The 27761-nt window shown below is 42.8% G+C and overlaps 1 protein-coding gene across 7 annotated transcripts in view; it reads right to left on the reverse strand.

The window, feature by feature from the left end:
• AFDN (afadin, adherens junction formation factor) overlaps positions 1-27761 on the reverse strand; it is a 136984-nt gene that overhangs the window by 72779 nt on the left and 36444 nt on the right. For 4 of the 7 annotated variants that reach the window (XM_065888469.1, XM_065888467.1, XM_065888465.1 and 1 more), the window contains exons 2-8: positions 23708-23903; positions 20197-20309; positions 18329-18492; positions 15692-15852; positions 8473-8630; positions 1658-1769; positions 346-513 (exon numbers count right to left, since the gene is read on the reverse strand). In XM_065888469.1, the coding sequence (XP_065744541.1) occupies positions 346-513; positions 1658-1769; positions 8473-8630; positions 15692-15852; positions 18329-18492; positions 20197-20309; positions 23708-23903 (1072 nt within the window). Of the gene's footprint in view, positions 1-345; positions 514-1657; positions 1770-8472; positions 8631-15691; positions 15853-18328; positions 18493-20196; positions 20313-23707; positions 23904-27761 lie in introns of those variants that run through there. The other 3 variants (XM_065888471.1, XM_065888468.1, XM_065888470.1) reach the window with 3 other exon arrangements.

A 27761-nucleotide genomic window follows, 5' to 3' on the forward strand; every position in this document is an offset into this window, starting at 1 on the left:
TAGTAGTTAAGTATTTTACAGGGTTATTTTGGAAAAAAAAATAAAAGGGAGTACATCATTTAAACTTCTTAAATTCTCTATATTCACTATTTAAAATTTTGTTTTTCAGTATTCATTTCTGTGCATGTGAAGTTTATTTTTAATGCATACACATATGGATATACATATCCTATAACCTTAATTAAGGGTTTTTGTTTTTTTAATGAATACCATCTTATGATGGTTACTTTTTAAAATAAATGATCTTAAAAAAGGTTGTCAGTCAAAAGAAAGACCAATTAAAATAACATTCATTAAAAAGAATAACATGTAAAGCTGAGAATGTACATTGGTAACACCTCTCACCTGGGCTCAGCTCTACGAGGTAGGGCAGTTTCTCCGGCGGGAGCGCAGCGCCATAGCCAGACCCATCGACTCGCTCCTTCCCGTGCAGCGGCTTCCCATCCATGTGCTTCTGGCTTTTCTTTGGGATGTAGTCTGGTGGCCTCCTCTTCAGCTGAAAGACTAAAATCCCTAGAACAGTAACACTGTAAATTAGCAGCCAGACTCAAGCGAGTGTAGACGGCCAGCTGACTGGCAATCAACTGTTCAGAGATTTATCAAGAAAATGTAATTTAATAACATCTCCCAGGGAATAATTAAGCAAAAGCTTTACCCAATTTACACTTTCCCTCAACAGAGGAAATACGACTCTCTTGACATGTTCTTGAAAACTCTAGCAAGCAATTTCCAAAAATAATTTTAAATTAACCCCCTCCCGAGCATATCACATGCATGAAAGACAACACTCCAGTTTCAGAATAAATGAATGTTTCTATTGGTAAAGAACCCTATGATCAATAAATACTCATACACACATGTAATAACACATGTGCACGCAAATACACGTACATTCTTAGTTAACCTGATTTTATTTAATTCAATTGAATTAACTCAGAACTCAAAGCAATCTGACTTCAATAAAGTTTGGCTTTATACTGTCGAGAAAAGGTACTAGGCAAGTGTATGTTTAAAACTCGCAATCTACACTCAAATACGACTGGCAGTCAGTCTTTATGTCTTTATTAATGCAAAGGCCCTCCACGGAGCAACAGGTAGCTTAAGATGTGTATCTGAAAGCAAGAAAACTCTATTTCATAAAAAACATACCTTTAAACCCTCACCGCTTTGACGTAATTAGGAGAAATCGTTTCGATAGTGAAAAGTCTGCATTCATTATATGAAATGACTAAATTACTAGACGGTATTTAGGGTTGAAGGCTATTTTCCCTATCACAACAAATCTGTCCAAACATCACCAGTCCATCTGGTCGGCAGGGAAAGGATCCCGCTGCTGACAGACACCCATCTCCCACGTCCTGACACGGTGCTGAAGTCCAGCTTCTTCAGGACACGGTACTCCTGCTGCCACAAAACGGTCTGTGCCAGGTCTCCCACTAGACCCACCAGCAGGGAGCGGCCCTCAGGATGCGGGGACCCCCTAGGAACCACCCAGCAAGTCCAAGAAGGGGGCAGAAACCTGCACGGCAAACAGCCCTCAAAAGACTCTGCCACGCGCACCCTCCTACACCTTCCAGTAAGTTAAACGACTAATACTTCAAGTCGGAGTGTAACGCACCACAGAGGTAATTCTTTGACAAATAAGATTACTCTTCACCTCTGTCATTCGGCCACTCCCTGAAGATCTGTAAAGGACACTCATCATCATCAAGGATGATTTCTTCAGCAGCTTTCTCATCAGAATGCTGGGCCCCAGGAGGAAGCATCACCTGGGAGGGAATAACAATGAACTGTGACTACACCCAAAAAGTGAATTAGCAGGTATTTAAAAGAAAGAATTTATTGTTTTTGAGGAAATAAAAAAGTCGCTGTAGATAGAACTGAATTGGTCAAACACAATGAACAATTCTCAAAAACACTGACAGAAGTGAAGGAAAATAGTTTCCAATTAAAAGCTTGGCCAGCCGGCCGGACCGTCTTCATTCACCTGCTTCTCTGCTCTGCGCCCTGCTCCCCGGCCCATCTAGCCTGAGTCTGCTTTCTGACAAACTCTCTTTTGGAAAGACTGCACGCGACAGTCAACATGTGCGTAATTCCTTCGGGAAAGGTGACTGCAGGACCCACCTTTCATAACCAAACGTTTTAATGTGGCAGTTTCATCTAACATGTAACCTTTTAGGGTACAACCATCACACAACAACACAAGAGATTAGCTTTCTTTTTCTTATAGAAAATCCGTTTTTATGATTAAATTTTAATCAGATCATTTAGATGTATTACTGGGCCGTTCATTCAACAAATGCTTCAAGATACTGCATTCACCACACTCAAAAATCTGTAACACCGGATTACTCTTTATTCTATGTTTTTACAGCAAACGACTTTTCTCAATCATTCGAGGAAACCCTCTGTAACACAGAGAACGGAACCAGCGGCCGCAGGGCTCTGTCTCCGACTCCCCGCTGACTTCTGCCCCACCGCTCGCACCAACCAAAACACGGTTACAGAAAACAGGAGAAGCCAGGCACTGGCACCTGAGAATTATTTTCAGCCCGGAGTTCCTGTAATAACGTCACCCTAATAGACCTCACTCCCAATTAGATCACCGTGTGCATAGACCAGATGGGTTAGACTTCCACAGAACTGTAAAACTTCGCTCCGCACTGCTGCAAATTACCCTAGAAAGACAAGTTGATTACAACACACCCTTATGCTAAAGTAACCAACCTTTCCTCACAGCGTCTTGTATTACATGTACTATAGTGGGATTGGAACACACACTGCTTCAGGATCTGACCCTCACTCATCTCTTTAAGTCGCAGTCTTTGTCACGTATCCTCATAGATCCAGTCACACAGAACTTCTCCGAATTCTCGACTGGGCCACGAAACCTCACGCTTCCACGATCCCTTGTGCCTCAAAGGCCCGTCCCCAGCTTTCGGGTCTAGCTAGCGTGCCCTCTCACCTCTCAGCCCAAGTACAACTCCTTCAGGGAGCCTTCTCTGACCTCCGTTCTAATTTCAAGCTCCTTGCCTGTATTTCTTTCTCGGACTCTCTGTCTCCCTTTACTGTAACCTCTTTTGAAGGCAGCTCTTATTTTTGCATCCCAGCACAGTATCTAACAAATAAGAGGAACCTACATATTTATTGAATAATTCACCGAATAGGTATAATAGATGGATGAAAGAGCTACATATTACATGATGGATGAGATGGCAAGGAAACAAAGGATTTCTATCTCAAGGCCAAAACAATAATCAACTCCTAATTTATCCTGCCTGAAGCTTGCGAAAGAAAATGCACAAGAACAGAGAAGAAAGAAAACCAAAACTAGGCGACCCTCAAAAGAAATCATCAAGTGATCTCAAAAGGGACCATCAGTAAAAGCCCCTGGTTAAGGTGTTCTTTCACTTTCTGATTTTCATCAGTAAAAATACGGCAGAAATTAAAGAAAGGGAAAAAATGTTATAAAGTTCACTACCACATATCCTATCAAATGCACCTTTATGGAACTGAGAATTATTTAATAGATTTATATACACTTAAAAGTTAACATTGCCCTGGCGAACACCTGAGCAATCCCAAGTGTTCGGCAGTGGTAGCTAAGCTCCTGCCCTTGGGCTCACAGCCTAACAGGGACCCAGCTGGAAAAGGGTCAGCCCTCTGTTTGGCAATGCAGACCCTATTTATACCGCTGTCTTACTGGTTTTATCCTAAGAACACTTTTTACAGCAGTTATTAACCAAAACTATGAGGAACGTGTATCAAAATCTACCATTAATCCATGGACACAATTATTCTTTAGGTGTAAATATATTTTCCATACATACACTAATGCTTGCTCCATACTGCTATTTCTCCCAAGCAGGAAAGCAATGAAGCCAGCATGACAACAGGGTCCCCCTGTTTCAAACTCACCTGCAGGAGGAAAACGCGCAGCGTGGCCTGAATCTCAGGTTCTTTCCCTTTGGAGAGAATGTGTGATTACCCCATGACCTATCCTCCCAACCTCGCCCTCCCAGCCCCTCCCTCCCCAAAGGAAGGCGGGTTTCCAGTCTCTTTCTAATAAGACCAAAAGAAAGAAAAGGCTCAGCAAAAAACAAATACTCATGAGCATCCATCTATCTTCCTCCACCCTACAATGAAATGAGCTTTGCTGTACTTCTTTCTGATTCTAAATAACACAGGCTCAACGTAAAAAACTCAAATACGGAAAAGCATAAGGAGGAGGGGGAAAAAAATCTGTGAGACAATAAGTATATTTTCCTGATCATGCTTTCTATAATTATGCATTTGTTTTTTACATAAGAAGGTGCATGGCCTGATCACATGTAACATTTTAAAGTCTCCTGTTCCTCTCCCTCCCCTCATGTAGGTAGTTAAGCTGGTGTGTATCCTTCCTATGCATGCACCTTTCTTGGTGCTCACGTATACATACACACAGAATTTTGTTGTTTGGTTTTATTGTATGGTGACTGTTTTTCCAAAAATAGGGTACTGTATAAAGTGTAAATACGTCTAAGTCAACTGGTATTGGTCTAACTCAAAATGTTTCATAATGACAAGGTATTCAAAGTATTCCTTAAGTGATGAGTATTTAGTTTATTGCTATAACACACAACACTGGGGAAAAAAGTTTTTACAGAAATACACTCAGGAATTTACTATTTGTTTATTCTGACGTTATAACTAATATTTACCACCGTACCATCTCAGACATCACCTCCGCTCTGAAACAAGTGCCACAGAGGATGGCCACACAGCGATCCCCCAGACGCTCCTTCCCCGTCGCCGGGGACTCCCTTGTGCTGTGCTAGAGCCTGTTCTGCGATACCCTGTTTTTCTCTTTCTTGGCCTACACCACGATTTTGCTGGAGAATGTCCTTCAGCACCTTACTGAGAGAGGCTGCGCGGGTGGTAGATTTTTGCCGTGTGTGTCTTAAAACGTCTTTATTCCAGCCGCCCAGCGCCTGACCCAGGGTATGGCTAGAAGTCGGTTCCCTCTGCATCAGGAAGCGCCGCTTCCCTGAATTCCAGAGTCCACGGCTACTGCTGAAGTGACTGCTGCAACTGTGTCCCCCAACCCTTTATACAAGCCCTGCACCTTCTCCTTTGCGATCATTACCCTCTCTTTTTCCCTAGTTTCCTGCACTTTCACTACACCCTGGTTTGGGCCTTTTTCAAAGCAACTGTCCCATTAGTTAGTGGGCCTTTTCAACCTAGAGACTCGAATCCTTCAGTCCTGGGAAATGGTCTAGCATTGCTTCTTTGGTAACGTCTATCTCTCCATTTCCTGTTGCTTTTTCTACCTGGTCCTCCTGGGGCTAAATTTTAAGATATTCTGCACCGATGATCTAAATTCCCGAGCCCCTCTCTTTTTGTCCTCCGGCAGATTTCCTCCACTTGCTCTTTCATCCCTCCACTGACATTCTGCCCCCACCCCTCATCTACCTGGGCTTTTCAATCCCTAGGGGCCCCCCGCACGCTTCTCCTCACTGTGCTCCGGATGCGCCATCCGCCGAGGCTCTTAGCTCTCCCACACTTCCATCTGCTTTGTCTCTTGTATCTCCGGGTTCTCTGATCTGTCTGTCTGTGTTGGTCTGTCTTTCATTTTAAAGGCATTTGCAAATGTCTACTGAGTCTGGGCCGTCCACTCACACTGACAGCGGGTCACAGGAAAGCTGACAGTAACGGCGAGGACGGCTGCTGGACCAGACGTCCAAAGGTCAGTTTCCATACAGATCTTTCTTCTCTGACCAGAAAGTGCCTTCTGGGAGGAATCCTTCAGTCTTCTGGGTACAGCCTTCCCCTCCATCCTCCTGCTTGTGGTAAAGACCCTGCTATGCCAGTTACCCCCAAAGCCAAGGCCTCCTCCCCCATCGGTTTTACTCTGGCCTTCGGATGGAGAGACGACCGACGCAGTAGCTGGATGGGAAGGCAGTCTGCTGGAGGCTACTACTGCTTATAAAAACTTTCCACCCAACTTGTTTTCAGCCCAATTTTCAATGCCACCTCAGAACGTGCTAGAGCCCCTCATGCCTGAGTCCGCTAGGGGCTGGGAGACAGGCAGCTGCGCCCTTCCCCTCGGCCGGCCCCCTCTGCAGGTCCAGCAACTTGATACTAACCCGCCTGCTTCTTCAGACTCTCATCTACAACTGCTCTGCCGACCCTTTGCTCACTCTCCTTGTTCTCATGCACTCCCAAAGGGCTTTATCCTTTGTTGTCATCTCAGTGGAATCAAAACATCTGTTTTCTCACCTGTTTTCAGATGAAAATTGGGCTTTATTCATAAAATTACACATCTACCAAATGGTTTTTCCAACTGAATATAAAGTCTCAGCTTTTCAGCAAAAAGAAAAAAGCCATAAAACTCAAGCAAGGCCTTTTATTTAATTCTCTCTGTAGCAGCACTAGAAACCACCGCTGAGAGCTTACAGAAGACCACTTACAGAAGCTTACAGAAGACCACTCGCTCTGTCCACAGCCTGGAAAACTGAACACAGTCGGCATTTGGACTCATCTACAGAGTTAATGCAAACCCAGTCACAACTCCAGCAGGTTTTATGTCGAAATTGTTAAGTTGATTCTAAAATTTATTTGTAAATGCAAATAACCTAGAATAACCAAAGCGATTTTTAAAAGCAAAAGGAGAAAGCAAAACTGGTACTTTATATGATTTTTAAGACTCACCATGAATCCACAGTAATCAGTCTGGTGTTGGTGAAAAGATATAAGATATATAAATGAAACAGAATAGATTCCAGAAATAGAACCAAACATATATGGCCAACTGATTTTCAACAAGGTGCCAATGCACTCAGTGGGAGAAAATAAAGTCTTTTTTTCTGTATCTGTACAGAAGAAAATGAGCATCGACCCTAATCTCACACCATACACAAATGTCACCTCGAGATGGAACACACAGACCCAAATGTAAGACCTAAAACTATGAAACTTCTAAAGTAAAATACAGATACAAGTGTCTGCAGCCTTGGAGGAAGCAAATTCTCATACAGAAAGTACAGAGCACTAAAAAGTTAACAACCTGGACTTCAACAAAATAATAAATTGTTACTCACTGAAAGATACCATTTTAAAGATGAAAAGACAAGCCAAGCCACAGACTGGGAAAAAAATATTCACAGTACATGTATCATACATAGGACTTGACATGTATATAGATAATCAGGGAAACTCAAATTTCTTCCACAATGAGATACAACTACACCCATCAGAATGCCCAATAGTTAAAATGATTGACCAAACCAAGCATGGGTGAGGGGCAGAGCAACGGCATCTCATATGACCGTGGGGATGCAAATGGTATACTCAGGTTGGAAAGAGTTTAACAGTTACACATATGCCTCCTACGGAGCCATTCACTTGAGTATTTACTCAAGAAAAAAAGTACTTCTATGAGAAGACCTGCACATGTGTGCTCACAGCAGTTTTACTGTAAGAGCCCCAAACTGAAAACTGGAAACAACGCAAATTCTAACAGGTAAATGGATGAACAAAGTGTGACATATCCATACAATGAAACACAAAAACACAAAGAGGCATAAGGAAACTTCTGAAGGTGAAGGAAATGTCCACTGTGCTGACAGGCCCAAACCGATGGTATTATAAACTTTAAATACATGTAATACATTGTACTTTAATTATTTCTCAATAATCTTGGCGAGGGCAAGAACTAAAACAAGTAACCACACTTTCATTATTTAATAATCAATTGCTAAGATGAGAGAAAGAAGGATATCTTCTTTAAAAAATCTACTTCCAATGAGATTTTGACAGAGAAATAATGGGTATAAAGAAGTTATTATGTACTTGTGACTGACTTAAAGGTTAATAATTTTCCAAAAAGTTTGTCTTAGAAGAGAAAATCTGCTTGATTTTACTCAGTGTCACCGATTCAACTCTGAGGCATAAAATTTCACTGTATTTCTTGAGTACTAGGGTCAAAGATACACCCTTTATCTCCAAGAAATTACAGATGACTACGAAACCTATCGGCCAAATGTCGGTTAAGGATGAATAGCAAACCAAGATTTATTTAAAGTTGGGTCGTTATGATACATCTTAGTAAAAACCCTAAGAAAAAAATCATTAAGGCAGATTTTACTAAAATAAAATTGTTACCTATATATATGCGAAATAAAAACTGGAAGGATATACATCAAAATGTTAATAGCGCTTATCCTTTGGTATTAGAACGATAGAGGATTTTCTTCAATTTGCCTTTTTATACTTTTCTTAGTTTACAGCAGGAACACAGATTACTTTTGTAATGGAAAGGAGAATGTTGTTTCTTATACATATTTACACGTGGTTTCGTTTTACCAGATTCTAAGTGATACAGTGTGGAGAAATTCAGCCTAAGTTTAACTTCATTTAAAGAATATCTTTCCATTTAAATGCAAAGTTCTAGCACGTGTAATATGGGTAAGTACCGACGCGGCAGGTACTCACGCGGGCAATGCAATAATCCTTCGGATTTTCTTTCTCCAGGCCGTACTTCTCCAGAGCTTCAGCCACAGCGAAGTCTGCAGGATCTGTGGTAGACAGCAGGATCGTCTTGTAGGGAATATTTGGTTTTAAACTATCTGCATAAATTCTCAATGTTCCACCTGCAAAAAACATTGTGACATCTTCGATCACAACTTTTATTCCAATACCAGAGATGTGTATACGAATTCTATCCCCACTTCCTGGTAGGTGACACACGCTGGCAGGGACGTGCCGACCCAGTGATCCCGTGCTAGACAGAGTAATTCTGTGTGAGTGACTAGGCCGTTTCTGTCCTCCCTTCAAGCCGTGCAGTTTTTATAATGACGAACTGGTTTCCACTGTGGGGAAAGGACAGAAAGGGAAGAAACCCCGGAGTTCCTTCCGAGTGCTGCTCCTGCTTTGGCTGCCTTCTCACTTCCTCACCTACACAGCGTTAGACATCTGCTTTCCCCGCCTCCGCGACTTCCTGACCAACAATCGGAAACTTAAAAACCCCGAACAATATTAATCCCACTAAATAACCCAGTTTTTTTAAAAAAGTGAACCAGAGATCAGGATACTTCAGGTGCTGGAGTCCAAAGACATTTCATAAGGACCTGTCACCAAAGCACTGGGCTCTATTTACATTTCCAGGTACTGCAAACCAGAATGTCATTTCTAGCTGTGAACTCATTTGAGAGGAAAAACAGTCAACTAGAGCAGAGCAATCTGGATCCTTAGCTTTTCTTTTCGTCCGTATATTTCTTTTTAATGCAATCCTACATATGCTACATTACTGACATTTTTGGTGTCATAATTTGCTTTTTACTTATGATCTAAGATTTTTAAGTCCTAAAATCTTAAGTCTAGCTGAAAGACTACTGGGGGCAGGTAGGCAACTCAGGCAAGATGCCACATCCCCATGCTACGTGGGACCTCGGGGAGGCTTCCCGACTTCCTTTGCTCACCTCTACGTTAAAGAGCTAGATTAAACATCTGTGGATCTCTTGAAGCAAATTCTAAATCTCTATGACTCCTTTTTGCCTCTTCTGAATTCTAATGCAGTTATTCTGCCTACTGAATGTTTCTCACACCCTCTTTTTCAACAAGTCTGGCACACACTGCGTTATGACAACTTGACTACCATAAAATAACGCTGGTCTTTTAAGAATAATCAGGAATGACACGGGGAGGGGGAAGGGTAAGCTGGGACAAAGTGAGAGAGTGGCACGGACATATATACACTACCAAACGTAAGGTAGATAGCTAGTGGGAAGCAGCCACATAGCACAGGGAGATCAGCTCGGTGCTTTGTGACCACCTAGAGGGGTGGGATAGAGAGGGTGGGAGGGAGGGAGGGAGACGCAAGAGGGAAGAGATATGAGGACATATGCATATGTATAACTGATTCACTTTGTTATGAAGCAGAAACTAACACACCATTGTAAAGCAATTATACTCCAATAAAGATGTTAAAAAAAAAAAAAAAAAGAAGAAGAAGAACCAGCAAGCCCAGGCTGGTATTAGAACGCGGACCTGCTGACACAGGCCAGGGGTCAGGCTATCTACAAACTCACAGGGATTATAAGGTCCCCCTACACCGCCCGTCCCAACGCTGAGGACACAGCATGAGCTGGTCATCGTCCTAGGCTCCAAACAGCTTGTAACCTGATTGCAGGGTCGAAATCAGGGGGAGAAAACAAACAAGACAACAACATGAAGACATAAAATATGACATCAGAAACACAAAATGTAGGGGAGGGAAGTAAAAAATGCAGATCTTTTACAATGTGTTTGCACTTAAATGACTACTAGTTTACCACAAGTAGATACAGATCAACATATATGAAACCCATGGCACCCACAAATCAAAAACCTACAATAAACACACAAAAACTAGAAACAAAAAAACAGAGTACCACTAAAAAAAATCATCAAAATACAAGGGAAGAAACAGAAAGAAGACATGAACAAAGAAGTACAAAAGCTAGCAGAAAACAAGTCCTAAAATGGCAGTGAGTACATAGCTATCAATAATTACTTCAAATGTCAATGGACTAAATACTGCAATCAAAAAACAGGATGGCTGATTGGATAAAAAATCAGAAGTCCCTATGCGCTGCTTACGAGAAACTTACTTCAGAGCTAATGACCCATACAGACTGAAAGCGAGGGGAAAGAAAAAGATATTTATTTCACGCAAGCAGAAATGACAAGAAAATGGGGGTGGCAATACTCCTATCAGACAAAACAGACTTTGGAGCAAAGTCTATAACAAAAGACAAAGACGGGCACTATATAACGATAAAGGGATAAATACAAGAATACTCAGTTCACATATATGCACCCTATACATGAGCACCTAACTATATAAAGCAAATACCAGCAGACATAAAGGGAGGAACTGACAATAACACAACAGAAGAGAGGACCTAAACTCCACTGACATCCATGGACAGATTAATAAGTAACTGACTGGATACAGTCTAATTTAAGAGGTTTTTAGTTTAAAAGCGTAATACCACAGTAACATCACAACAGAAATACATACCTCCCAATTTCCTAAGGAAGGGGAGATAGAAGAAAAGCTAACATTTTAAAATTCTACCATCGACTAAAATCTGTTTGTATAAATATACATTTCGGTTCTAAAATTAAGGGAGGATGATTCCCCTATTCAGAAGATGAAGAAAGCGTGGCCCACGGAACGCAAGGGTCCCTACTGGAACCCAGCTCCAGAGTCCGTGTCCTAGCACTCCACAGCCCCAAGACTGCTCACAAGAGAACCGAGGCAGAAGGGCTGACTCCCAAGGGCATTCTGGGGTCAGTTACACTCGGAAGACACCGAGAAAGTAAATACGTCTGAGTGTTAAAAATACTTTATGAGCTCTGGGGCCAAGGCTTGTTACAAGTTATGACTTCTGATCGGCTGTGAAGTGAGTCAGATCTCTTTAAGTACGTCATCAGAACTTGGGGAACCAACGCTCGGGCGAACAAGACAGGAAAATTACAGACTTGGCTGTTACTCTCAGGGAAACTTACCCACCCGTGACAACATTCTCCACCAACCTAAGCGCTAAGCTAACAGCCTCAGTAGGTTATAAGGATATAGTTTTCTAAGTTATTTATTAAAAACCAACAGAACGCTTGAACTTACTATATTTGACTGCATTAACATTGACCACAAACAGCTATTCTGCCAACAGTATCCAGTTTTTTAGGGTTTCCTAGGAGCTTGTACAGAAAAATGTTCCTTCCACCCAACCATCCCTGTAACAGACAAGCTCTACTCCAGTGGGTGTTTTGCTGTTTCTTCTCCTAATTCTCTGGAGGTTTTGTTCCTGTTTTCTTGGCCTACTTCTCAACAATGGCCACGTATTACCGGTATACTTCCTACCTCCACCAAATCTCTTCCATGCCCATGATGTTGCATCCCAAGAACAGCTTGCTCCCCAATCTTTGTCTCCACCTGGCACCGCTGACTAGCACTCAGCCACCGAGCTGGCAGCCTAAAGGCACCCCCCACACCACGCCGGCCCCTCCCAAGACACACAGACGAAGCCCGTCTTCTCCTCCGGATGCTCCTTCATCCAGACCCACATCCATCCTGCTCAAAGCAGGGCGGCATCCGGAAGGCCTCCTCTCCTCAGAAAACTCAGGCTGGCGCTGCTTCCCGATCATCCTCTCTTAACATTGCTCCCGCTTTTCTCTCTTCATGACCACTGCCCCCGACTGAGCTCAGAGACTCGGTCCTTCCGGGGCCACACAAGCCTTTGAAGGGGGACACCTGCTTCTGACCACAACTCCCTCAAATCAACCCTAGATTCTGCTCTCAGAGTAACCGCTCCAGATTGGAGGCCTGGGCTAAACTGAAAGCATTCTCAATCCCTAGCTTAAAACTCTTTCAGCAGTTTATTAACAGATCATACCAAATATTTCCATCAAAGGACCCCCAATGGCACAGGAAAATAAATAGGGATCTCTGGGGACACAGGCTGAAGTTACCTGCAAAAAGCTTCCTGCTTAGGGCTTCCCTGGTGGCGCAGTGGTTGGGAGTCCGCCTGCCGATGCAGGGGACACGGGTTCGTGCCCCGGTCCGGGAGGATCCCACATGCCGCGGAGCGGCTGGGCCCGTGAGCCAGGGCCGCTGAGCCTGTGCGTCCGGAGCCTGTGCTCCGCAACGGGAGAGGCCACAACAGTGAGAGGCCCGCGTTCCGCAAAAAAAAAAAGCTTCCTGCTTTATCTTAACAACATATATAACATTGCATCCTGACCCACATTAAAGACATACTTTTTATAAAAAGATTTTGTTAAGTTACTTATAAAAACTGACACTCTAAGCCAGCTCTCCTTAGTCTGACTCACATATCCCTGAGCCTATACTTGAATATTCCTCAAGGGGTCACTGAGGAATAACGACACCAGACTCCTTCCCGTGGTCGGAAGCGTGGTCAGCACGTGGCAGGTACCTCTGGGCATTCCTCTCGTCCTTCCTAAAACTTTTACTACATTTCTCCTTCTTCACCTTTGTAGTTTCTCCCTTTCTCCTTACTTTCTTTTTCTTGTCTTTTTCAATTCCTGATTGAACAAGACAGAATATATACAAACAGATAAGCATTTAGGTCTCAAAAGCCATCTATCAAATTATTTATAGAACTAGTAAGTCTCTCAGTGTCCTAGTTTTTTTGAATCACCGATACTATAATTCCCACGAAACATACAACTGAGACTCAGTTCATACAGGCACTAAGGGTCAAAGCAAACCCGTGATGCTGGAGAGACAACCAGGTTTCAGGGCCGGCTCCCACCGTGGCTGATGCTGTATGACACGCCACCCTAACACAAAGCTCTGGGCAAGCTCACAAGAGATGGGGTCACCAGCAATTTCTGTCAAGTGGGCAGAAGCGAGCAACCATGCATTTCAGAACCATGGTCCACAGACTACCTCGTGAATGGAGGTAAGGTAAGAGAGACCAGTAATAAAATAGAGAATAACGCTGCTCCCAAGAGTATGACGTGAGTGTGAGCACAGCTTTCCCTGACAGATCCCACCTGCTGCCACACAGACATATCGGATAATAAGAGGGTCTGGATAGGGACTAACACCCTTTGACTCAGCCTTGGAGCCGAGAGAATGGGCCCACAATTAAGCAACCTTCCCAACCAAAACTGCTATAAACCCGGCTCCAGAGAAAAGCCACCAGTCCCAGCACTCAGACCTTAAAACTCGTGCGTGAGCTAGCAGGAGCGCAGCGCTACAAAAGAGCCGCAGAGGCGATGACTTACCAGGTGAGACGTTTTTAGGAAAGGCTGGATCAACGATACAGCCTTCTAATACAAGGATTGTTTTTGAAACAAATGATTATGCTACTGTTTTTTAACAAGTAAAACTACTTTACTTGCTGAGTATAATTACAGGTTAATTACAAATAAAAGTTTTGTATCAAATAGCTAAAAATACACAAAACCAATTTATAGCTCACAGAGTAGTCATGTGTTTTAACTTCTCGTTTTAACCTTTATTTCCCTCAGAAATACAGGGTGATCTCCAGGAAACATCACGGTGGGACGTGTGTACAGGATGTTGCCTTTGACTCAAGGGGTCCACAGGGACAAAAAAGCTGGACTTCTCTAAACGTACCTTGTTTTGCAGATTTGACTTAGAAACTGTTGAACAACACTAAATTTTAAAGAAGCAAACCTTCAAAGTCAAAAGTAAAATAAAACAAACCTAAGTATAAATCAATGTGGGTATATAATCACATACACAGGAATCGAATATGCGATTTCAAACACAGCACAGATTTCACAAAAGGCTTAAATAAAATGTTTTCACTATCACATTGGTATTAATAATAGCCCTATTTTGATTTTGGTATTATACCTGATTAATATAATTATGTTGTTAATAATTATTCTATTGTTCTTAGGAGGGAAGAATTTTACCTTTAGAGAAAAGACACCCAGATTTTCTAAAATCAAAGTAGTAAAAAAAAAACATATTTCCTAAGCTCTGTCCACTAAACAGGCTTAGGAGCAAAGACTAACCAGTAACAGAGAGCGCTCCTAGCAACCAGGCACTTATTCCAGCAAAAGGAACAGGATTCCTCCGAGGAAGAGCTAACTCCTAGGCTGGGGCAGGAAAGCACGAGGTGAGCAGACATCCTATCCTCCAGGGAAGCTCTCGAGATCACTGGGCCATGTCACAGACCCGGGTGCCAGCTGGAAGACAGCCCCGCTGGCTCGAAGCCTCCATTCAAGGATCAGTAACGACAATAATCGCAAAAGATGGACAAACATTGAGAAGCTTTACATCCGTGAGCTTATTAAAATTTTACAAACCACTGCTCACCTGGGGATGACACTAAGGTGAATATTCCTGTCCCACCGCCTACCACCAAAAACCCTAACCCTGTACCTGTATCTAATCAAGGAAAACAAGAGGAAAACAGTGGTAAACCACACAACTGGATGCCTTCAGCAAAACCTACAAGACATTCAACCTAGGGTTTTAAAACAAACCAACAAATAAGCAAACTGAGAGGTTAAAATACGAGAGAGAGGAGATTTTAGAATGAAAGGCATAAAAGACAAATTAACCAAATGCAACATTTAGGTTTTATTTGTATCCTGACTCAACTAAAGGAATTATCAGAGGCAAATCAGGAAAATCTGAACAATGACTAGGTATCTGATGATTTTTAAGGAATTACTGTCAATTCTTTTCTATGTGATAGTGGTACTATGGTTTGCTTTATTTTTGTTTTTGCTTTTTTTAGAATTGTTACCTTTCAGGAAAATATATCAAAATATTTATGGATGAGAAAGTTGGGATTTGATTCAAAAATAACACAGTCTGGGAATGAAAGCAATATATGTAGAAGCAGAGATGAAACGTGTTAATTATGGAAGCCTGCTTGGTAATAAACACATGGGAAGTTCATTATGTCTCTATTCTTTTGTATATACTTGACATTTTCCAGAATTAAAAAAAAAAAGCCATACTGGGGATAAATACGTAAGTAAACGTATTGAAGGCAAAACTGACTTTGTACCAGACACACATGGCACACGCTTGCTACGAAGAGGCTACATCACCCATTAACTTCACTTATTCAGGGCCTCATGCATATATGAAAAGGATTATTAAATTAATAGACTTTACAACAAATATAACAGAAAAACAATTCAAAGTCTGCACCTGAATCAGGCCGCCCATCTGAGCTCCGAAACTCCTGCATTCTCTTTTCCAGTTTTTGTTGTCTCCGTCGTTTCATAACCACCTCGGGATTAGAAATCGTTCGGGTAAAGCTAGTTTCAGGCATGTCTTTGTAAACCTCAGCAGCCAGTCGAGAATTTTCACTGTAAGGAAAAAAAGGCAATAACAAGATTTTTAAAATTTTATATCAGAAACAACTATACTGAAATCATACAAAACTCAAAATGGCAGATGCCATTTGCCTACACAGTTCTGCCGCGTACCATTCACCACGTGCTAATTACTAGGGGTGGAGAATACGCTTCCTCTCCATACAAGCTGAGATACAGAACTAAGCAGAAATTTATAATTAAAATTTTATAGTGAGTTTACAGAACTCAATTATTGAGTATTCATTAATAAAGCTAGAATGTATAAATTATACATTTCAGTTCTTTCTACCGCGGTTATCTTAAAATAGACTAAACGAGGGATACAACATTCCAACCACTAGAAATAAAGGATTGAACATACTTTAGTAAAAATCTGTCTTCAAATTACAGTAATCTTGAAGAACTCAAACAGCCTGATTTTTTAACAACTAAGAGATTTACCACCATTCACTCTCTTGAAGCGCAAGTTTTAAAAGGAAATTGCTCCGTAAGTTCCTATAACGAGTCAACTGTATAGAATGATGAGTTGAAAACTAAATATTTAGGTAAGATTGATGTGCTTGACTCAATTTTGATAAATATACTTTAAGGATGCCATTTTGAAAATCACAAAATAATTTCATTAAGTCAGCCAAGCTTCGAATCAATCAAGTTAAACTTAACTCATTTTAAGCAGCTCATTTCCTTAACACAAATAATTTATCCCCCTATAAACTAAATAAATAGAACGGTAGCCTAAGTTCTAAACTCTCCGTTTCCTTGATATCTTTCATATGTGAACAATCTATGTATACAAGTTCTTCCTCTTGCATAAATACACTAAGGAGAGCCTTACTATGTAATGCTATAGTCAAGAGTTCACGTGCATCCCACAGGCGTCTCTGCCTAACGGATTAATATCTAAATCCATTTGGATGCGCTCTACAATGGGCTCAAATTCCACTCTAAAGTAAACTCCCTTCACTGACAAACGGTTAATATCCTCAAGACACACACAACACTTAGAATCAACCAAAAAATGGAAAAAAGACTTGAAGAGGTCCCCGCGGCAGCAGCACAGTATCAACGGTCAATGAACGTGCAGAGAGACATCCACCTTGTTAACGACACAGTAAGCGCGAGTTATTGAAGGTCTCACATCCTGCAGAGACCGTACTCTGCTCTGTTACACTCAGCGGTACTAAGGGTATGGAAACGAGAGGGCCCGTGGGCTGTGCAGACCTTTCCAGGGGCTCTCTGGCAACACAAGCATCCCAAGGGGTCTCTGAGCCATCCTTCCAGAGCATTTCCTCAGGAAATATTCACATGAGTCCTCAAAATTGTAAAAACAAGGATATTCACCGGAGTATCATTTATAATACCAAAAAAAACCCTGTAAACTCTCCACAAGTACATGAAAAGGGCTGGTTTCATAAATTATGGGAAAACTCTATGATAGAATACTGCTATCATTTCAATTATTTAATATGTATGTTTTTTGTGAAAATATATATATTTTGACTATGTGTATTTATGTGAAATACATACAATTTCAGTGGGAAAATGTCATGTGAAAAGTTCTGGTTTCAAAAGACTGATTATACTTGTTTAAAAACTCTCTACGTAGATATATGAAGCGCATATATTTGTGTTGCAGAAACAAACTACGGCTCTCTTTGGGTTCATACGTGCCAAGGAGCTCCTTTTCCCTTTCTGGCAAATCTATCTACTCTGACTTTCTAAACTAAGCTGTAAACAGGACACTATGCCCTCAACTCTAAGGCAAGGAAGAGGCCTAAGAGAAACCACGAGAAGAGAATGAACTGAACTGAAAACTGACAAGGCTACACTGAGGCCCGGAGACTCCAAGCGAGGAGGAAAGGCCTGCTTCTGCTCGTGTCTCCTTTCTGTTATAACGAAACACACAGGTTTCCCTTATGCCCTCAGCTCCGAGGTCTGAAGCTCAAATCCCTTCCGACAGGGAAAGACACCTGTGATGGGGCTGCTGTGCGAGAAAAAGGAAGGGGGGCGGGCGGGGGCCGGAGTGAACCTGATGGTGCATTTGAACCTGAAAAGCGAACACCAGCTTTTCTCACTGGTCTTGCCAACCTCTGATCAGGTGTTAAGCGGACCTGAGGTGTCTAAGAATCCACTACTGCCTTAAGGACCAAAACAACAGAAAGGAAAGGAAAGGCCAGGCAGAGACGAAGAACACCCCGACACCCAGTCTACCCAGGAACGGCAATACCGTTCATCAGTCCGCATCTTTAAGAGCGCGCACAGCGAGACCAGCCCTGTGAGCGACGCATGCAGTTCAGTCAGAGCCCCACCGGCTTCCCTCGACGCCGAGGACCCAGCACGAGCCCCAAGGCACTTACCTGAGGCGCACCCTCTCCGGCCTTTACTTGGAAATTTAATGAGGTCTGCTGCACGAAAAACACCGGGCTTAGAACACAAAGAAACAGGAATACTTCCAAAATTAACTTACGTGTCATCCCCATGGAAAGGTCTATCGTCTCGATCAGACGCCTGCCTCATTGCCTCTTTTTCTCGCTTCTTTTTTTCCTTCTTTTCTTTCTTTGAGAGAGTTCTCTTGAAGTTCTGGATAACACCTTCTTTTTCCTGCTTTTCAGGTCCGTTACTTTGAGCCTTCTGATAAAAGTAACATTATCACTACACTGGCTACGACACAGAATGACATAAAGCTAGCTATCTATGGCTTGGCTAACTTCACCTCATACGCTGCGGCCAGAAACAGAGCCACCGGGGCAGGGGAAGGTCTGGGGTGAGAAACGTTCTTTGTCTTGATGGGCCGACAGTTACGTGAGTGTACTGATCAAAACGTACACATTCAAGATCTCATTTCACCTTGTGTAAATTGTATCTTAATTCAAAACTATAACCAAGGAAGCAAACACACAAGAAAATCCAAACCCAGTTAGAAAACGGGTTGGAATCACACCAGCTTATTTATTATTTTTAATAAATAAAAATCCAAATAAGTTACATGAAGTAACTTAAATAAAAGGAAACTAATGAAAATATGGAAATAACTAAGTGTTTGAATCATCGTCTACTTTAAATATGTTTTCTTTAACTTCAAAAGAAATGTTAAGAGTAGCCCTAATAAACTGGATTTTATGAAGCAAAGTTGTAAGTACTGTGTTTGTACAAAAACTGCTCATTTCTTTTCCAGATCTTACTTGTTTCCTTATTCATAATTTATAACTTGGCCTGCCAGCAGATGACACAGAGACAAATTATTTTTATATGACTTAATAGGTTGGCTGGTAAAGAATCAAGAAAAATAAAAGATTATCTTATTGGGAAAGAAAACTGCCTTCTGCTTTGTGAGTGAGCATCTCTGTTTCCTTGCAAGCTACTCCAGCACCCTCCTGTCATCCTGACCCCAGAAGAGTTCTACTACATAGCAAGCAGGATCTGTGGCTCCGTGAAAAGGTACATCAGCTGAAACCATGGTGCAGAAACAAAATAAAACATGGACGGACACACACACACACACACACACACACACACAAGTATCCGTTCTTGTATCATATGTGTTCGCCACAACGGCAATAACGGTCCCTGGAGCGCAGGAACAGGAACACAGAGGACATGACACAGACAACGTGAAAACTGCTGCCTTAAGTAAATAATGGTACTTGCCCCCCAGCCTGCTGGGGCACAAAATTAAATACAAGATTTTTCTCAAAATATCCTTAACCTCTGCATTTGCTATCACTTGTCAATACTGAATTCTAGTGTAAGAGGCCACTTGACTTAAAACAGAATTATAATTGTTTTAAAATTGTATCAATATTTCATAGTATTCCACATAAAAAGGACAGTAGCACAGGAATTCCAGACATCCTACTACCTGAGAAAGTTTTAGACTCACTCTATTTCATCATCCAAAGAAACTCAAGGAAGTTTACTAATTTCTAACCTTACACATATAACATGAAAAAGGTCTTAAATATGCCTTATTAAGTTGTATCTAAAAGTTCACATATAAATAGGTTATTAAAGTTTTATTTTCCGTTCTGATTCTTATTAAAACCTATTTTGACTTTATAATTTAGGGGAAAAAACCTGAAGCTGATTTGAACATTAAGTCTCTTAGGAACAAAAGCTTACATAACTCTTCTTTGAAAAGGAAGGAGTAATATTTTGGATTATTCAGTGAAACAGAGGATGAAGCAGGGAGAAGCTGGGCTACTTTTAAATTTTATTCCAGGATGGGGGTAAAAGGGTAGTTCAGGAAGAGAAGCGGAACAGAGAATGAACCCCTCCGACACGACACGTGGTCAGACGCAGGCCAGGCACAGCATGGGCCGAGACCCAAGGCCTCACCTTGGCAGGAACGGCATCGTTCTCATTCTTAAGAACAAATCTGCCCTCTCGATCATCCTTATTCCAATTCAACTGCACAACAAGGGGCTTCTCGTCTATATCCAATCTTCTTTCTTCTTCACAACATGAAAAGGAAAAGAAATAAGCCGTGGTTATCTGATGGCACTAGCCAATGCAACATTCTGATACACATTAAATTTTAGAGACAAAAAATACCTAATTACCTTGATTACTTACCGATAGGCTGAAGTGTAATTCACAATGTGAAGTTAGAATTTCAATGACTAATTCAGTATTTTGGTGCTACTATATGTGTACTACCACGTGTCCAATGCCAGACACGGACCAGGCACAGCTTCCTGACAACATTTAGAATGTAACCCAGAAAATAAGAGAAATACACATGGACTAGAAAAAAATATAAGCAGGGCTTTGCCATACGTTTGTTTCTATAAATCAAATTCCCTCACACACAACTGGAAAATACGGAAATAATGTTCATATCACACAGAAGTTCCACTGATTCACGGGATTTTTCTTCTCATGTTAATGTTAAGATGCTGTCAAGAAACGGCACCACCGCCATCAGTCTTGGAAGCGATCACTGCACTCTCCCTCCTCCCCCTGCACCTCTGATCCTCATCTCCAAAACCACACTCCTCGACCCGCACAGCCCCTCCCACCACGAAGCACCAGCCTTTTCTCTGTCGATGAAGTGCTACGTTAAGTGACCACTTCCTCCCTTACTAGAAACCTAACAAGCCTCATGGCAGCTCACTGAGGGCCCTACACAGCCTGACCACCTACTAGAAGCCGAGAGCTGGCAAGGATTACCCAGGTAAACGCACACAGGATGCACCACAACGAGGGCAGCAAAGACAGGAAGCAGTGAGACCAGAGGGGGTGGATGACAATGGTACAGGAAGCAAGTCAACGGGGCAAACTGAGAAGACAGAGTTTACAGAGGCTTTCAGTGAATATTATAGGTAAACAGTAGGTTAATGATCAGAATACAGGAAAAACAAATTCTAAGTCATTATTTTATCAACTGAAAATACGAGAAAAGAGTAGTAAGTCACATATCGGATCAAGAAGTTCCAAATTGCTGCTGCAAAACCAAAATTACCAAGTTGCTCGTGTTGCAGAATCTTCACTAGATCAAAATCCCTCATGGCATGCTTTTTAGAGAACCAATCTTAAGAACAATTAAGTCTAAATCATAAAACAAAAACAAGGTGAGCTGTTCTAAAGCATACGCGCCTAACTACCGCATGCAAATATAGGTAGGGCCCCGCCACAACTTTGTAACTTAAGGTATCTTCTGCCTTATGTTAGAAGAGCAGAATCCTTTTTACTTTTCCAGTTGATTTCACACAAGGAACCCTAACGCAGAGAAGGGCTGAGAGTGGCGTTTCCACGGTGCTGGGCCAGCGCTCTGGTTCACACAGCAGCTGCGTTGTCCGGCGGCTCACTGAGGAGCACGTTACATTTCCAGCGCAACGAGCTGCACCTGCCGGATGCGGCAGGAGCTGCTGGTTCCCACCAGGTTGCGCACTGTCCCACCAGGGTCACGTCGGGCTCTCCACGGCGCCGTAGGAACAAGCGCTGCCCGCAAACCAATGTGAACAGGAAAGGAGGGCACTGCCTCCACCCAGGAGCTGGGCAGGGCCCAGGAGGCACACGTGCCCCGTCAGGGAGCAACTGTGATTAAGAACGGGATGAAATTTTCAGTTTTCCTTTCATCTGATCTGTACTATTTTTTCAAACACCCACCAAGCTGTTAAAGCATAAATCCTGATGAACTTGTCTGAATCTATGCAGTAAAATGAACTGTTAGGTATTTCCTTTGGCCTAGAGATGCCATTAAAACAATTACTGACACACTAAGGGCTCCGTGACCCGAAAGAGATTGAGAACCTGCACGCCAGGGTCTGCTCCTCTCTGAGACCCTGGCGGGGTATGAAGGTGCAGAAGGACACGGCCAGGCCAGCCTAGTGGTCACTGCAGGGGCGGGGGGAGACGGGGAACACTTCCTTCTTTACACAGCTTCCTTGTGTTTTCATCCCTTACAAGTAACATATTTTACTTTTTAATTAAAAACAAATCTAGCAAAGAAAGTTTAAAGAAAAAATGTTCTTTTAAAAAAATCAAACCCATTCCATTTTTAGATCTCAAATCCCAATCTTAGATAGCATTTCAAAGACCTCACTTGGCAGCATTCAAATGACCCAATGGTGCAGCGAGAAGAGGGCTGAAAGTGAGAAATACTTTATTCCTCTTTGTAACCTATTTAAAAAGATTCTGAGGTAAAAGGAGAATTCAACCTCAAAAAAACGTCCAAAATTGAGACCATCTGCTATTGTCAAATCTAGTTTGGGTATTATTTATGTAGGTGATACCCTAGTAACCTTAAACGAGTGATAAACAAGTACAGCCTACCTAACATAATACTGGTAGCATTTGGTGACACCTGAATTCCACACACTACAAAAATTTTAGCCCAATTTCAAATGTACAAAGAAAGCTGTACTTTTGAAGATAAGAAAAATAAATTATGTTCAAACAGTTTTGTGGCTGAAACTTAAACAGGTATTCAAATTGGGCTTGTACTATATACAATCCTTTGTTTACTGCATTAACTGGAATTTTTTGTTTTTTTTTTAAACAGGTGACTCAGTACTTCAAAAGCATTCATAAAAAATTTTATAAATTTCTACATTTCTAATCAGTTCAACGTCAATTGCCATGTGATATATAGGATACTTTCAGAAATTTCAAATCTTAAAACAAGGAGAAATTACTAACTAAACTACATAACTGGAATTTGTTATTTTTTTTCTTAAACAGGTGACTCGGTACTTCAAAAGCACTCATAAAAAATTTTATAAATTTCTACATTTCTAATCAGTTCAACGTCAATTGCCATGTGATATATAGGATACTTTCAGAAATTTCAAATCTTAAAACAAGGAGAAATTACTAACTACGTAAGAGAGTTTCCTCCAGATGCCCTAATTGTTCCCAAAGAACAACGTTACTGTTTCACGTTACAAAAGTATTACAGCAAGCATGATAAAACACTGGGTTTTACTCATAAAATACTGTACTCATAAAACACTGGGTTATCGTTAATTGTAATATTATAATCAATGCAGAAGAGCTACATGAAATACTTCTCCAAAATTAAGCAGCTTACTGTGCCATCAGTGTATGTGACGGATCTGCTGGAGAATTTCAATCGTGAAACGTTATGCTACTTACCTTTGGAGAAGTGAGCATACGTAAAACTGATCTATTCATTCTAACTCCCAACGAATGCACCTACTAGGTAGGAACTTATGAGGACATTTCGCAGACATACTCGAGTTTTGCCAACCTGTTAACTGCTTCCCCGGCCCCTCCAGAAAAAGAAAGAGGGGGTCAGCAGTAAAGCAGGGCCCCCGGGACAAGTGACTGTGATAGTCTCAAGATGAGCACACATGGCCGACAAGCCCCGTCTGTGTCCACTGACCTCCGCTGACATGCACTTCGTACAGGGAGTACTTGGGTGATGACAACATCCGCATGTCAGGGCGGAATTTCTCCGCGAGCGTTTCCAGCACGTCCTGAGTAGTGGCGGTACTAGAGACCCGGATACATTTTGTTGCGAAGTTCCCAGCAGCTTTATCTTGAAAATAAAATCTCATCACTCCATGGAACTCCAAATCCTAAAAGGAAAACAAAATGATACATTTTTGGAAAAACAACATCCTAAAATGGTGTCTTCAAATTTAATTATGTGACTTGGGACAAGTTACTTACAATCTGTCTCCTTCTTACGTGTCTCAAGTATCAGGTAACGGCGGTAGAGCACCTGACGTCAGAGCCGTCAGCAAATGCCAGGCACACCTGGACAGGCATCGCTTTATCGCGTCTTTATAACAACCCAGTGAAGCGGATACTATGACCAAACCCAACTCTCAAGATTTGGTCTTTAAAACTCACGGAGTTTGAGTATCCTGCCCAAGCAGTTAGTTACGCAGCAAACCCAGAATTAAACCCAGATCCACTGAACTCTGAAGTCCATGCCTATCTGCCCCTGAGGTGCCATCCCATCCTGAGATTACAAAGCCTAAATGAAGAGACTGTTCTAAAAGCAAAGGGGAAATGTTAACCCCAATCCTACCATGAATGGGAATAAATGGAAACTCAACGTTAGCGGAATGTAATTGTAAGTAATTTTCACTATGAACTACTTGCCCCAAATCAACAGACACAATTTAGATTTTTCTTAAAATCTTACTTCCAGAGAAAAATTCGACAGAATGTCAACCAAAGACTACTTCAAGCAGGCTGAAGCCCATGCAACTGTGGAAGGCTCCCTCCCATGGCTTCCTTTTTTTTTTTCTTTTCTTTTCAATCAATTACGAGATGGTTGTTTAGGTCCTTTGCTATCACCGTAAAAATAAGACTCAGCATGGGGCTTCCCTGGTGGCGCAGTGGTTGAGAGTCCGCCTGCCAATGCAGGGGACACGGGTTCGTGCCCCGGTCCGGGAGGATCCCACATGCCGCGGGGCGGCTGGGCCCGTGAGCCATGGCCGCTGGGCCTGCGCGTCTGGAGCCTGTGCTCCGCAACGGGAGAGGCCGCAGCGGTGAGAGGCCCGCGTACCGCAAAAAAAAGACTCAGCAGTTCACATCCCACAGACTGGGAACCACCGCATCAGAGAATCCGTGTCTGTTTGGCAGGTTACACTTTATCTGGGGATGCGAGAGGGTGAGGTCCAGGGTTCCCGTGCACCGCATTACTCCCTTGAGCACAGAACAAAGCACAGCTCCCCGCCAACTCCTGAGGAGCACTTGCAACCCGACCCCGAGGTTCTGTGCTCGGCCTCCTGCAGCCAAAAGCCTCGGCCGGGCTGCTCTTCAACGGCCGCCTTTCTCTCCCCACCACGTCTGACACATGGAGTCTCTCCACCTCCAGATGTATCCAGAATCCATCCAAAATCTTGTTAAAACCCAGTCGGATAAATCAGTCCTCGCTTTCTTCCTCGCAGTGGCTTTCGCTCTCAGACGTCAAGTTTCTCCTGCAGCTCAGAGACCATCGCAGTCAAGCTTCTGCCCACGTCCCAGTCCACTAGCCTAACCTTCACTGAAAATTATGAACTGGGAATTATTTATTTGAAGAAAAGTAAGGCAAATGGAATATTATTGATAGAATGGGGTTAATGGTGTAACCATTCGAAAGTTAAACCGGAAAAACGAGACTATAAGGCACGTTTCTAGCGACGAAGCTTTTACTGTGCTCGCCCAGACCCTGCCCACTGGGCCACCCGCCCTCCCTGTTCCCCCTGCCCCGGGGAGAAACACAGGTAAGTGAGCATGTGTGTTAGAAGAACACCACTGAACCACAGACTCTGGGATGAAGCAGGACCACGGCTACGGGGTGAGAGCTGAGAAAGCTTACTGAATTAGGGGTCTTCTTTGTCTGGCTTGGGTCAAGCAGCGAAAAAAAAAAAAAAATGAGGCTGATACCCTTTAAAAATAAATACGTCCATCTCCATGTTAGCCTGGCAACCCGAAAAGCCGTAAGTAAGGATGCACGGGAGAGATGCCCCTCAACTCAGAATCTGTACGCAGGTTCGGGTCAACGCCAGGAACAGCCAAGGCTCCCTCAGCACGCACTCTGCCCCAGGCTCGGTACTCAACACTCTCCACGTGGCTCCCTTGGCCCCAGGATCCCCCAGGGGCCCAGCCCCGTGAAGTCACTCAGGGATCCCCATTCCAGGTTTCACTCTTCCTACCGACCAACCTCCTCCACAGGCCCCTAAGACAGCACTTCAGAAAACACCACTTAGTCTGGAAATTCGGTTACCTACATTTAAGTTTTTACTATGGGAGTCCCATTTTTATCCCAGAATTCCGCTCCTTTCACCACCGCCGCCCTGAAATCATCTTTACGCTGCAACTAGCAGTCTCCTCTGAAGGCCCACCCTTATACCTCTCTAAATTACCCTCCGTAGCACTCAATCGTTTTGATAACTGGGTCGTTCTAAATACATCATTTGTGATGAGAATAAAACAGCTAGATACACCTACATGTCCCAAAAGACACGAAAGCACCAGCTTCTCTGAGAACGGCCAACAAGTAATTCCCAACTACCAGATATTGAAGGAACAGAGGCAGCATCTGTGGCTGAGAGGGGCTGCCCACCCCAGCTGGGCAAGAACAAAGGAAAGCATCTAGAATGACTAGATGGAGGCAAGCCTGGAGACAGCCCCCCAGATCCTTGGTCACCCTCATCAAAGTCCCTCACGTACAGATTACTACCCTTTATAGGTACAAAGAAAACTACAAATATTAACCCTCCATTATTAATGTGGTTCAGCTACTGATCTTACATAAAATGTTGAGATAAAAGATTTTTTTTTAAATAGAGTAAACCCAAGGTTACAGATACAGGTCTCCAGCAAGCAACAGCTGTCTACAGAGAAGTAATAATATTTCTATCGATGTTTTTAAAGAAAAAACTCTCCAGGTCTGTCGAGCCTAAATAAAGTAGCCAATAAAAACGACCTTTGATTTGATTTCATTTGCACTAAATAAGTATTCATAAATAACTATTAATTAGTTGCCTGGTGACCTTGACATCACACAGAACATGTGAGTCGAGTCGTCACTGGGGTGGTCCCTTAATGAATGAACACATTAGCGTTCTGTTCGATCATTCAGCTAATTTTGGCTGGTGTGAGTAAGTCCACAGAATTTTATCAAACCTGAGAAGACTGCTAAAATCAAGCTCCTGAACCTCAAAATTGGGCATGTAGTGACCAAACTAACACACAGTAATAACTAACTAATGTATATGATGGTCTACCACGTGCCAGATACTGACGGTTCAGCATTTAACTCCCCAAACTAAGGGTCAGGTACTACCCTCAGCCCCACCGCACAGGGGAAAAAAGAAAAAGGAGGTCCAGAGAGGCCAAGCACATGAGCTACAATCACACAGCCACCAAGTGGCGGGCTGCAGGCACCAGGGGAGCCCCAGAAGATACAAGTGGACAGCTGAGTAACTGAGAGCGAAGGTTCAGAGGGGCTGGAGACCTGGACAGCACGTGCTCAGCTGCAGGTGTCCTCATGGCCCCCACTCCCCACGGAGCCCAGCCCGGCTGGGAGGCACAGCAGGGCACAGGACAGCAGGCAGCCCTGAGGGAGTCTTCATCACCCACGTGAGCTCGGATGCCCTCAACTATAAGGTGGAAGCGCCATCAGGGCCTGGGCCCCCTCCTAAGGTGACTTCCTCTCAGCCTCTCCACAGACGGCAGCTCTTCTGAGATGAGGAGCTTTCATTCACAGTCCAGGTCCTCCCTCAGTCTCCAATGCTTCACACATAAAAATCAAAACACGTTTGAGTCAAAACTTCCAGCAACAATGTCTGATGCCTCCAGCTATGGCTGTCTGTTCTCACCTGAGCAGAACTCTGAAAAACAAAACTTTACACTTGCAATCAGTAGGCAGCTGGAATTCTGATGCTGCTGCAGCCAACACGGCCGTAATTTTATAAAGGCAAGTGTTTCCTTAAAAA

Source organism: Phocoena phocoena, chromosome 12 (genome assembly GCF_963924675.1).
Source record: "Phocoena phocoena chromosome 12, mPhoPho1.1, whole genome shotgun sequence".
NCBI lineage: Eukaryota > Metazoa > Chordata > Mammalia > Artiodactyla > Phocoenidae > Phocoena > Phocoena phocoena.